Raw genomic sequence first — 13,660 nt, forward strand, 5'->3', positions numbered from 1 at the left:
TTTTTTTTTTTTTCCAACTGGGATCCCGGAGTCTGTCAGAGCATTTTTACACTTTTTAGATAAAATATTTAACAACAAAAAAACACAGCAATAGATCGGTAATGCATTGGTCTCTTTTAGAAAGTCTTCCCTTGTTGAAATTGTTGGGCCGAGAAGATGGATGGAATCGAAGCGGAGCTGCGTTACGCGTCGGCTCTACCTTTCACTGCTAATGTGCTGTCACAAAGCGTCAGCGAGGACGACTCGCGAACGGCCGAGAGAGTCGAGCGGTATTATCACAAGTGGGGCCCGAACACATGAATGTATGGCTGCGGGAGCTTCTCTGCGACCGGGAGAGGAATTATCCTGACAGTCTGTGACTAGGCTCTTTTCGCCTGTCTGCCTCTCTGTGTGTCAGATGCGGGGCCCGAGCTGGACGGGGCCTCTGGCTGTCCCCGTGCCCGAGCCTGCAGACCCCCTGTGCAGAGCGGAGATACTGTCGCTTCCCATCTCCTCTTGCTTTACGTTTGTGGGACCGATGTCTCGGTGATGACGATGAGCACTGTAAATGATGTCCCCACCACGCGAGATGCTGACTCGGCTCGCCCAGCCTCTAATCGATTGACCCCGTTTTACTGTTCATTGTGGCTTGTTAATTGGTCTCCAGCTCGCTGCTGACACAGTGACCCTAATGGAGGAGAATTACTGCTGTCTCGTCATGCATTAACCCCCCCCTCCCTCCCGTTTCATTAACCCTCCCTGGCTCTCAGGCCTAACCTCTGCTCCCATCCCCCTCTCAGCTCACTGTGTGCAGCTGGGTAGACGGGGTGAATTTGCACATGCACTCCCGTCCTGTCACATGTCCCTGTGCCTCCGGGAGATGCAGTCAGGTGACATTGAGAACCAAATTAAAGCACTAAAAGGCATAAGGACTTACTGTTTGTGCGCTGTTGTCCCTTAATTAGTTTAAACATGATTTAGGCATAGTGGGGGGTCATGAGAGGCATCTTTTCACAGGGGGTCAGATCAAGCCTCAGGGCTATGACTTCTGAACAAAACACCCTCCAGTCTGATGAGAGCATGTGTGATCCAGACACAGCAGGGAGGCTCCAGACGATCGTAACACGGCTGACGTCTCCGGAGATAAGCCACCGATTGCCTTTTTCTGTGGTTTTTTTTTTTTTTTTTTTTTATAAGTGTGTGTCTGGATGCGTTTGTGTGCAGCTGGGAGCCTCGATGTTGTGCAGCAGCTCACCTCAAGTGGCTGCTGCCTCCATTGTTTACAAATGTGAATATTTCATGACGACGTCAGGGTTGGGACGTCGGGAGAAGGCTGCCCTAACGAGCTGTGGCACTCGCTCATCTGGCCCCTAAAATGGGCTGCTGATGGCGCCACAAAAACTGCAAGGGGGGGAGCCTGCAGTAAAACAAGAGTTCACGTTTTATTTTGGGTTTAACCACTACAGGGGAAAAGTGTGTAAAAGAATAAAAACTTGCACTGGCAGATCAGCAAATCGTCTTTTCCCTGAGGAAGAGCCTCGAGCATGGAGGCGGTGTTTGCTCTGCTTTATTCTGAGGAAAATAGAAGCCTGTTGAAACAAGCACCTTGTTATCTAGGCTGCGATACGAGGGCAAAAAATTAACCACTCTTCGCTTTGAACCTGACTTCAGCTCGTAGTTTTGTCCGCTGCAGTAATATAAATCTGTGCAGACGTATCCTCTGAGGATAAAAGAGCCCAATGTCAGTTAAAGTGGCTCACGGATCTGACTCCGTCGTGCACGCGAGTGCGTGTTTGTACGTCATACGGCGTGATGAGTCAGACAACTTCTCAGATTAAGAGAGAGTTTGAAGAGACAGTTTAAAACTCAGGGCATCGCAGCGCTGCTCGCACAGACTGTCAGAGAAGAGCCTTTTAGACGGGGTTGAAAGTCCGAGTCGGTCATCTCGCTCAGTGGGATTTAAAAATGCCTCATTGTTCTTGTTGAGATGCTTCTAAACTTGTTTGTCCTGTGACTCAAAATAATAACAAAACTCTTCTGTTTTGTTTTTTTGTTGCAGTGAGGGCGTCTTCAAGTGTCCAGAGGATCAGCTGCCATTAGACTATGCCAAGGTACGACTGTCACTCCGAAACAGCACAGTGTGATCCACTCCTGATCCCAGACCGAAGGCCAATGTGACAACGGAGTAAACAATTACAAGATTAAATGTCTACAATCATGCCAGCGACTCTTTTTTTCAGCTTAATGCTAACTTTCCCAATGCTAAAATACTAACAGTGACAATGCTCACAGGTCATGTTTTCCATATTAGCCATCTTTAAATTAGCTCATTTAAACCCACGTCCTGAGCTTTGTAACCTGCTCATAATGGCTATGCTAATGTGATGATGTTTAGCAGGTATAATGTCAAATTTGGCTGTATCATATTCGCATGCTTATTTTAATCAGATTTTATATTAATCGTAATCACCATCTTTGTGTAGCATTTTATCACACTGACACTTGCTAATTATCATCAAACTAAAAGTACAGCTGCGAATGTAAAAATGATAAAATAGTTAAAAGACCTGAACAATTTAGAAGTAAAACACAAAATAAAACAGTAAGCCAGTGAGAAGCATTCAAAATATAACATTGTTAAAAATTAAAGAAGTTAACATACAGGTGCTGCAAAATGGAAATAAACTGGTCCAACCAGGTCTAAAAGAAAAGGAGGATGTAAGATGCTAATGATGAATTTGAATTTCTAATGTTACGATAAAAACTGAACATTTGTTGCAGTGAATGTCCGGAAAACATAAAGGCAGAAATCCTTATCTCAACCCATAGTCAAAGGTTGTGTTTTATTTTATTACAGAGGATAATGTATGAAATCCACTATGTTTTTTTCACCCCATCAATAAATCTCTCCCTGTCCAGAAGAAGAAAGAAACTTCAAATGACCTATAAATGCAGTTAATCAGATTGTGCTCTGGGGGGAGGGGGGGGGGGGTTAATGACTAACTGTACTCAGAGTCAGAGGATGTCTCTCTCGTGTGTTATCCCCATTGCAAAGTGAGAGACTGCAAGACAAAGATAAGGGAAGGGAAAGGATTGTCATCTTCTGCGCAGCTTTTGGAGTTTAAAAGTCTCCCGTGCAGTTTGTAGCATCAGCGTTAATTAGTCATTAAAACACCAACAACACAACCAGTGGGCCGTCTTCACAAATTCATGCAAGAGCACCTGAACCTTGTCCAAACCCACCAAAAAAAAAAAAATCATATTTTAGATTCAAGGAGGAAAAGGTGGCACTCTATAAAAGCTTGTGTTTGAGTGCAAACATCAGCGATGTAATGAAGCTGATACTCTCAGACTGCGAGCTGCAGCAGGATCAGCGGGGCAGCAGTGCAGGTCTGCATGCTGTGCCGAGAGCGACGAAGGCGCCTGCAATAGCAGGGACTCCCCCGGGGGAAGGATGTGCTCATGGCACACCTGTCAGACGTTGTTATTTACCAAGACTCTACAGGCTCCCAGTTGCCGGCAAATTACCCCACCCTGGTGGTCTCCTGTCAGGGTTATTGTAACGTTCGCTGCACACTGTCCCTCGAAAACGTGCACAAACACCACCTGGCTCCCGCGGAACAACGGCGTCGCAGTCATTAAAGGATTGCACTGCTCCTGCTGTAGTAGTAGTGTGAGGCCAACAATTGCTGCAGCAGATAGAATAAACCCCCAAGTTGGCGCTCACAAGAGCTTACCCCCCCCACCCCCCTCTCATCTGCCTGGGACTAAGTTATTAAAAGGTCATTATTGCCGTCTCCCTGCTGATTCTAAGACTGGAACAATGCGAGAGTGTTTCAGTTTGCTTTAGAGGATTTTTTTTTTTTTCCTCTTTGTTTCTCCTTGGAGAATGTGATTATGGCAGCAAAATACTGTCTGCTCCATCTGTAGAAGTGGAGTGCAGCACTTATAAATCTGTGCTTCAGAGCACATTTAACAGACATGCTTTATTATACATATTTAGTCTTGCAGGGGCTTCTCTCTCCTCACAGAGCAGCTACAAGCAGTGAGGGAGATAAGTCGAATGTTTTATTGTAGTTGATTTTCCAAATACATTTTTAACTCAACTGCGATGGCTAGCCATGTTTGAGTGCAGAGGCACGCGAGAGCAGTCGGGCTGTTACTGAGCTGTTATTTGTTCAAGGGCTATTGTGACATTTTGAGGAAGTGGCTTTTCTTGTTTGACCAGTGCTGTGGTCGTGTGACGGCGTGGGGGATGGAGATGGCAGAGCAGAGCAGTAAATCCTCAGGCCAGCGTACTGTAGGGAAGGATTTGGGGTGTTGGGCAGAAAACGGACTCATCCTTATCGCTCAGTGACCGAGGATGAATAAATCTTTTCCTCTGCTTCGTGCCCGTCTCTCCCCGTCTTTCTCAAATGTCCTATAAACCCGTGAACTTGCTCATTATCACTGCAGTGGCTGGCTCGAGTCACAGTGCTCCAGTTTGATGAGGGTTTCCTCCTGTAGCTCAACATTTACTCCTTTTGAAAAATAAGCTTATTTGCTTTTCTTTCAATACCGGCCTCCACTCTGTGTGACTGGGAGCAGCTAATAAAACAACTGCCTTATTTATGTTTGTATTTGGTTAAACGTGGTTAAACCGGCGCCAGTGCTCGGTCTAAACGAGTATCCGAACATCAAAAAATGTGTCTCTATAAAGAATTAAAATTGGATTTATAGATACTGATGTTCAAACATTTTTTTTATTAACTTCCCCAAAGAAAGACGGAGAATTGAATCACTTTATGAGGTACATACGGTCTCTACTAAAACAAAAATATGAAAATACTTTCTTAAAATGAGACAGTCAGAAAAAGAGCAGCAGAGAAATGGGAAAAAAAAAAGCTAATTTGGAAAAATAAACAAATAAAATTCCCTCTGAAAGCCCATCTGACTTTTTGTTTTACTGCCTGCGGCTCACTGTGGTTCTTTTGAACTTAACTATTTAATCTCCTAAAACAGCTGGCCCTGAAGTTTTTAGCAAATTTTACTCAAACAGGAAATGGAGAATTTGTTGGGGACTTTTTTTAGCTGCGGATTGGTACATATTTTGCGCTGTAGGGAGTACTTGCAGCAGCCGGACAGCGTATGTGGGATTGACTCAAAATAGCTGCAGTGGCCATATTTGTTGTAGTGAAGGATCATGTGACTCAGTGTAATTAGGTGACTTTTTGAAGTGTTTTTAATAGTTTTAAGGATAAATGAAGGTTTATGGTACTGAGGAAGAAGCTGGTGATTTGGTGTTATATTATCTATGTGCTACAGTTCCTCAATAGGGGGCTTGTAACATGGAGGATTGTGGTTTAGTTGTACGAAAGTAGTTTGTTAATGCCGACAGCTTTCATTGCTGTCAAAAGAGCCTTTTCCGCTAAACCAATGGATTTATTTGGTCTGTTTAATGACATGTAGATTTAATCCTTAAGTTTATCTGCATACTCAAAATCACCCATTGAGTCAGATGTGAGACACACTTTTGCTGGATCAGAGTAATATGTTCCAGTTTTCAGCTGCCACTCTCGGTGTCTCCGGATCTGGTCCGCTGACCTCACCCTGCTTGTCATCTTCAGATCTACCCGGACCCGGAGCTGGAGCAGCAGATCCTGGCGCTGCCCATCCGCTGCATCCACAGCGAGGAGGGCTGCCGCTGGACCGGCCAGATGAAGCAGCTGCAGGTGAGGAGCTTCTCTCTTTCCCTTCATCTCGTTTCTGCCTCCTCCTCCTCCTCTTCCTCCTCCTCTCGTATCCTGACCTGGCTCAGCGACATTTGGGTGAGTCTGATGACGTGTCGCCGTGTCTCCCTCAGGGCCACTTCTCCACCTGCGCCTTCAATGTGATACCCTGCCCCAACCGCTGCTCGGTCAAGCTGACGCGCCGCGACTTGCCCGACCACCTGCAGCACGACTGCCCCAAGCGCAAGGTCAAGTGTGAGTTCTGTGGCAGCGAGTTCACCGGTGAAGCCTACGAGGTAAGCACCTTTTTTCTTCCTTGTTACAACCCAGAGGGTGGATGTAAACTAACCCGCAGTGACGACACTCAATTTCCGTGCCTGTATGAAATGGGTCTTTGTGAAAAGGAGCAAGCAAAACGAATGCACACGTGACATGTCAGCACATTCAGAGTGTTGAAATAACACGCGTGTTGGCAGAAGGAACTAAACTTGACTGTGTCTTTCATACTAAAAGTGTTTCCCTCAGTGAGCCTTCCTCAGTAACACCTCAGTCATTCCTGCCAGCCTGCCCCTCCTCTGTTTACTCTGCTGCACACAGCTACAGGGGCTTTAACTCACCTTTTCCCTTACCCAGTATATGTTATGTATATGTATATGTCATTCGTAAGGATTCGATCTTCTACGGGATTTCCCTTAACTTCCTGGAGGCCTTATGTGCTCAGTGGTTACAGTGGGTTTGTTGAGTTGCTAAAAACATTTTCACTTAATTTTGGACTAGTATCCAAACAGTGTATTCCATAAAAAAATACTAATCACAAAACATAGGTAAAACAAAGCTTCCTCCTCCAATAGTGAGCGCTCAAAATAGCTTTTTCCTGTTGGACACTGTTGTAGTCCTTGTTCAAATTTGCCCACCCAAGTCCGTGTTTTGTCACACCCATATTGTATCAGGATGGATTTTTTTCAAAGTCTAGATGATTAAAAAAAACCTCATGAATTGCAATTTTTGGAAAAACAAAACGAAACAAAGTTTGTTGTAGGTGGTCTAAACTGCGATCCCAATCAGATTTCTGTAATCAAGAAGTTCTGCTTGCTCTTATTGGAATTCTTGCGACACACAATGACGACGTCATTTTTTCTAGTAACAGAGTGAGCAGAGTTTATGCCACCGCTAGCAGAGCTATCAGAAAATGTAGATTTTGGCGCGATGAAGGACGACGAGAACAACAACAGTCCGTGGACAGATACCGAAATAAATTGTCTGCTGGCCCTTTGCTTTCACGTTGGAAAGCCACATCACCAGCGTAGCTATGCGTACAACGTTACCACAGCAACCCATGCGGATAGGTTGGTGATGTCTGGACACACCAAATCCAATCCGCTCACTTCCAATCGACAGTGCAGACAGTCTGTCCTAAAGATCTGATTTAGGAAACAAGTCATACTCGCCTGCAGTCTGGTTAGTTTGTTGTTGGCTGCTGTACCTACTCATTTTATGTTTATGGTGCATTTATTTGAACTGAAACTAAACTGAGGTTGTGTAAAATAATTTAGGCCAAAAAAAAAAAAAAACATTATACTAATGATTTAGTATAATTTTAAGAGGTTTGACATCATTCGCTTTAGATAAACCTTTAGATATGATCAGTGAACATCTTGGAATGAGATGTATCTTCCAGATGAGATGCAGATGTGTTCTTTTCGGCTTTTTATTTAAAATATGGTTTTGATCATAGAAACATACCTATTCGTAGCTTGAACTGGCTTCATAATCCTGCTCTGAGGTGTAACCGTGTGTTTTCTTTCTGTCCCAGAACCACCAGGGCGTGTGTCCTCAGGAGAGCGTTTACTGTGAGAACAAGTGCGGGGCGAGGATGATGCGTCGTCTGCTGTCCCAACACAGCATGGCCGAGTGTCCCAAACGCACGCAGCCCTGCAAGTACTGCGGCAAGGAGTTCGTCTTTGACACCATCCAGGTCCGTTTCATACAAAGTTCACGACCATACGCTCTTAGTTTCCGCAAATCTCTACTTTTATATTTCTCACGATGAAGTGCAGACGTAGTTTCTGTCCTGTCAGCATCACTGCGCCTGTCGTTCATCCTCCGTGTGACTCGGACAGCTTCGGGCCTCAGTAGAGCGAGATGACGCGTAGAAAACCTACTGTAGCTTGTGTCCATTCGTGGTGTCTCGGTCTTGCGGCAGCTGGATGTTTGTGCGAGCTGCGGCACCTGCCGTTGCACACATCTGGCCAGAGGCTGAGGAGTCAGTGTCGCTCTTCCACATTTTTAGCCCAAAATGGAATGAACGCATCTTTGCAACAAGAGTTGGAGAGACACTTTTTCAGATGTTTTTGGCAGACAAACACTGAATATTTACTGTTTAGTTGGTTATATTTAAGGTGTCTGTCATTTTTGTCACCATTTAGTCAGAAAAAGGTCAATATTTTGAATTTCAGATAATAATTTCAGCAAATATGCCAACGAAATGCTGTTTTCAAACCCTTTATATTATTTTAAATCGAATACTTTTGAGTTTTGGATTGTCAATGAAGCAAAATAGATGTGAAAACACAACTTTCATAATTTTAACACTTTTATTAAATTTTCAGTCATTTTTTATAAATTAAATGGTTATTTGATTATTAAAGAAAAAAAATCAATCAATAATCGTTTTGTCTGGAAAACATCAGAAGTTGATAGAAGTGCCCGTCACAATTTCCCAGACCCCCGGGAGATCTTTTCAAACAGCCTCACTCGTTCAGTCAGTTGTCTACAACCTGAGGATTTTAAATTTACTATTATATAAGAAAAGAAAAGGGAACAAATCCTTTCATTTAAGAAGCAAGAATCATAAAAATGACTTGTTTTCTGTGGCTTCAGGATACATGACTGTATGTCTTTGATATTTTGTTCTGCTCTATTTCTGCTGCCTCATTTTTAAACCCACATGTATGTTTTTGAACTTTCAAGGACATCTTTTTCTTGTACGGCCATTAATTTGCGACCCCGCTGTGCCGCCTTTGTTCCCATCGCTCTCGCTGTCCTCTGCAGAACCACCAGTATCACTGCCCTCGCTTCCCTGTCCAGTGCCCGAACCAGTGCGGCACACCCAACATCGCCCGCGAGGACCTGGCCAACCACGTGAAGGACAACTGCGGCAGCGCGCTCATCCTCTGCCCCTTCAAAGACGCCGGCTGCAAACACAGAGTAAGGCTGACCTGCATCACTTAACCTCTCTGCCTCTGAAGGAATTTCCCTGTTAACACCACTATTGATATAAGCTAATTGTTCGCCAAGCTTGTTCTTCTTTGTTGTTCACGTGCTTTTTTTTTTCTTTCTTTTTTTTGGTGATATTTTCTTCTTGTCCTTGGCCACTTGGTTCAAAGTAAAGATTTTCCTCTTTTCAAACATATAGCGCTGAGCCCGTAGGCTCTATTTTAATGAGTGGAGCACTTCCTCACTCTGACAGCACATTTCTGTCTATTTTTAAAACTCGCATCAATTTGTGGAAATGCGGACGCGGTCGAGGAAGAGCAACAGATGAGCATTAAACTCAGTGTTGTTGGCTCGGTGCTCTATTGAGACTTGCAAAGCATCTGGAGAGCTTGATGTGTAATATTTACAGATGGCCTGATGGGAAGCAAAAACATGTTTCTACATCAGCAGACTGATGATCCATTTCAATGTTTATCATTTTGTTATTGATTTTAGGTGGTTGTATGAGCTGAAAACACTGATAGACAGATAGGTTTGAATGTTTCGTACAAAAAAAACTGAGGAGTACGGTAGAAAGAGCTTTTCCGATTTTCTTCTTGTGTCTTTCATCTGAACAGCCTCTTTCTTTTACAATGTACGAACACATGAACTATTGTGCACCATTAATATCATTTCTCAATTTTATCCGAAACACAACGCAAAGACAGACTTCACACTCATCTCGGCCTCTTTCTCATTATATTCACAACCTCCAGTTTCTAAAGAATTTCTGTTTAGACTTGGTGTTTTCTTTTTTTGAAGGTGGGTTGACTAATCTTTTTGGGTTGATTCATGGTCAAATTGAAGGTTTTGTGTATTTCATTGGCAGCTAAATGAAGTAATAACGATAGTAGAAAACGATTAAACACGAAAATGAAGCAATAAAGACGACCAACACCTGCTTCTGTAGGCACCAACAAGCCATCTGGTGTTAATCCAAATACAGAATGCAGAGACATAAACAGATTAAACTTTGTGTTACTACATAGCTGTAAAACTCTGTATGTATAACACATCCCCCTGCTACCTCTCTGCAGTGCCCCAAACTGGCTATCGGTCGTCACCTGGAAGACACCACTAAGTCCCACCTGACTATGATGTGCAACCTGGTGGGTCGCCAGCGGCAGGAGATCCTGGAGCTGCGGAGGGAGATGGAGGAGCTGTCTGTCAGCCACGACGGCGTGCTCATCTGGAAACTCAGCGACTACTCCCGCAAACTCCAGGAGGCCAAACTCCGAAGCAACCACGAGTTCTTCAGCCCGCCCTTCTACACCCACCGCTACGGCTACAAGCTGCAGGTGTCGGCCTTCCTGAACGGCAACGGCAGCGGCGAGGGCTCCCACCTCTCCGTCTACATCCGCGTGCTGCCCGGAGAATACGACAACCTGCTGGAGTGGCCCTTCTCCTATAAGGTGACCTTCTCCATCCTGGACCAGAGCGACCCGTCGCTCTCCAAACCCCAGCACATCACGGAGACCTTCAACCCCGACCCCAACTGGAAGAACTTCCAGAAACCCAGCAGCAGCCGCAACTCGCTGGACGAGAGCACCCTGGGCTTCGGTTACCCCAAGTTCATCTCGCACGAGGAGATCAAGAAGAGGAACTACATTCGAGACAACTGCATCTTTATCAAGGCTTCTATAGAGATTCCCCAGAAGATAATGGCCTAAGATCCGACTTTTGTTTTCTGTTAATGAAGGAGAAAGATGGGGTAAAGACTGGAATAGATACTTAACCTTGACAAATTCTACACACTTACCCTTTAGATACTTTCTGCCCTTACAGCCTCTTCACCACAGAGCTTGTAGTGAGTCTGTCTGGCGTGCGTGCTGATTGGAGGACCTGGATATATCACAAGAGGAGAAAGTGTTTGGTCTGCAGAGCCAACACTCTCTGGTGTTTCTTTATGTTCATTTTTTTTCTATCGGTTTGTTGACCTTTTATCACAGTCTACAACAAAAAGCCTTGGAAATCAAACAGTGCCTAGAGAGTTTATCTTAAGTTATACTTTTGTTGTTGTTTCCGCAGTACAAATGTTAAAGATTATGGAAAAAGATATAAAAATAAGGGTAATGGGCTTCACTAAGCTGCTGCACTTGGAGTAGGAAGAGAGAGAGTTAGAAGCTGTTAAAGAGATGTCTCATTTTATCCGGGCGGATCTAAAGAAGAGAGAGCTCAGCAGAATCAAGCTCAAGCCCAACTGCCTTTTGTTTACATGCTCATACAGTTTACTGATCCCTCAACAAACACACAGGCCCCGGTAAGAACTCCCTGTGAGGTTCGTGTACACACAAACAAATCAGTGTTTTCAGGTGAGAAACTTGCAGCTCAAATATTGGTCATGTTTTAATGGAACAGTTTGATTTGTGAAGAATATGTAAACGAGAAGATCGATACCAGCAAAAACTACAACTTGTCGGCTTAGCGTAGCATTCAAAACTGGTAATGGCTCCGTTAAAGGGAATCAAAATCCATCTACCAGTAGACCTCCCACAATTATTTTGACTTAATAGCCTGTTTGCAAATATTTAGGCCGACTGCAATCATTTTGCATAATCGTTACAATCATTTCCATTCATCTGTATAAAAACAGCCGGGTGACACTAACAGAAACGTCACATTTCTGTCACGAGTTTTCCACCTTTTCAGGTTTGACTGGTGCTCTGTTCATGATGTAATATCATTGTACCTCCTTCTTCTGCTCTGGTTTCATGACACTAGTGGAAAATTAGCACCACCAGCTGTTCATCTCAAGGCGCCTAACTTCTAATATTCAATCGACCCACATTTCGATGAGTATCTGTTGATATTATGGATTTAGTTGCAAAGTGAAACACCGCAAGTCTACTGTGGGAACATTTTGGTTTAAAGCCAAATGAAAAAGGCGTGGCGATAACTTGAAGGAGCCGATGGGTCGGATTTTAAGCAAAAAGGTGGCGAGCAAAGTAAAACAGAAGATTTATTTCTATAGCAATTATTCATTAACTAAAATTTCATATTTTTGGCAGCTCTACCTACCAGTAAAGGTCATTGACTAAATCAATACAACAACCTTTAGACAGAGCCTGGCTGGCTCTTTCTGACGGTTTCCTGTCTTTAACCTAAGTTAAGCTAAGCTAACAGCAGTAACTTTAAGTGTAACAGAAATACACGAGAGTAGTATCAATCTTCTCATCTCACTCCCAACAACTTTTACCTTTAAAGCCATGCGATTAAAAACAGTTAAGCTAAACCAAGGCTGCTTTAAAAAATAAAATGGTACTACATAGTTCGTAGTGACCCTACGAGGCTTCACGTCCATTGGGGAGTCTACCAAGAAGGAAAAAACTAAGTACCTTCTGTCGGTCTTTGGATGAGCAGAGCAGATAAAGAGGTCAGTTGTCAGAGTACTCGTGCATCTAATAGTGAAGGAAAAGCCATGTGGCCTTTTTATATACAGTTATGTCTTCGCATGAGGGTTTTCGGGGTGAGCAGGGCAACATAAACACATGCATGCTTCATGTGCGACCACCTGGATCACTTTTTTTGTACTGTAACCTGTATTCTTGAAATCCTCTTCCGTTGATGGCTGTTTTGTCTCTTTTTCTTTGGACCATTTGAAAGTTGACAAATTGTCATAAAGAATAGTTTTTTTTTTAATGTTTTTTTTGTTTTGTTTTACGTTTTTATATACAGAAAATGTGAACACTGTCAGTTATATAACCCATAAAGACAATGAATATTTGGCTGTGAAGTGTGTTGTATTAAGTAGCCGGGGCATGGCTGGCGTTTGGAGGCTGTTTGGAAAGGTGGCTAATGACATGGTCTGTGCACATACGTGGGTGTCTCGAGACTCCATGCACCTTGTTTGTTACCATGGCCACCGTCTATCTTCAGTTCGACACGATAATGAGGAGCAGCCCTGCGCTATACACCTGTCTCCATCGCAGCACTATCAGAAGAGTGGAGGACTTTGACGATACAGTTCACTCATGACTTATGTGAATACTAATGTAAAAATGCAGAGGCACATTCTGTCTTTTTATTACTTTACATGGAAAAAAAAAATGCTGATTTCTTGTCATAATACCAGCTGATATTTTACAGTGATTTAAAGCAGTGAGAAGATACAACTTTTTGTAAGATTCTGTATTTTTAAAAGTACTTTGCTGTTTTATACAAACACTTTTCGTTGGAGAGTCGGGGTTGACTTTGGGAATTTTTCATACCTTCTCGTCTCTTGGACATTTGGATAATTTGTTTGTCTGTGTGGTTTGAGCCTCACATATTCTGTCTGTATTATTTCCTCTTAAAAGTATTTATTTTAAGGAGCCGTCATGTGAGTTTGCACCGATGGCGCAGATGTTTTAATATGTTGATTGATGAGTGCTTGTCAATTTCTTAACTGAAATAAAATACCATATATTATAGTTATTTTACACGTTTGCATTTTGTGCTGTACGAAAGAAAGAGAAACTGTCCATCCTTTTTATTCACTGTATTAAATCTGACAAAATTGATATCTTTTACGAGTCTTTTTGAGGTTGTTTTGCAGCGAAAGCAGTTGTTGCCAATGCTGGAGATCAATTATTTTCTGCTTTTGAATCAGACTAAATATTTGAAGGGACGTGCGCACAACTGCATTTGTGTAGCAGCCAATAAGAACACCCTCTCTCTGAAATGACCCATGATTTGCTTTAAGTCTCCAGCATGCCCTCGGGGCAGTTGCTCTCTCACAT

General features: G+C 43.3%; 1 protein-coding gene across 1 annotated transcript in view; it reads left to right on the forward strand.

Annotated features, from left to right (window-relative positions):
* The window catches only part of traf4a (tnf receptor-associated factor 4a), a 39,460-nt gene extending 26,019 nt beyond the window's left edge, over window positions 1-13,441 (forward strand). Inside the window, exons 2-7 of the mRNA XM_069712342.1 lie at window positions 2,039-2,090; window positions 5,586-5,690; window positions 5,822-5,983; window positions 7,501-7,662; window positions 8,739-8,894; window positions 9,980-13,441. Coding sequence (XP_069568443.1) covers window positions 2,039-2,090; window positions 5,586-5,690; window positions 5,822-5,983; window positions 7,501-7,662; window positions 8,739-8,894; window positions 9,980-10,612 — 1,270 coding nt within the window. The 3' untranslated portion in view covers window positions 10,613-13,441. The remainder of the gene's footprint in view (window positions 1-2,038; window positions 2,091-5,585; window positions 5,691-5,821; window positions 5,984-7,500; window positions 7,663-8,738; window positions 8,895-9,979) is intronic.
* The last annotated feature ends 219 nt before the right edge of the window (window positions 13,442-13,660 follow it).

This window comes from Brachyistius frenatus, unplaced genomic scaffold (genome assembly GCF_029030835.1).
Source record: "Brachyistius frenatus isolate BFR_SWC_R1_liver_20210118 unplaced genomic scaffold, ASM2903083v1 Contig_109, whole genome shotgun sequence".
In the NCBI taxonomy this organism is placed as follows: Eukaryota; Metazoa; Chordata; class Actinopteri; family Embiotocidae; genus Brachyistius; species Brachyistius frenatus.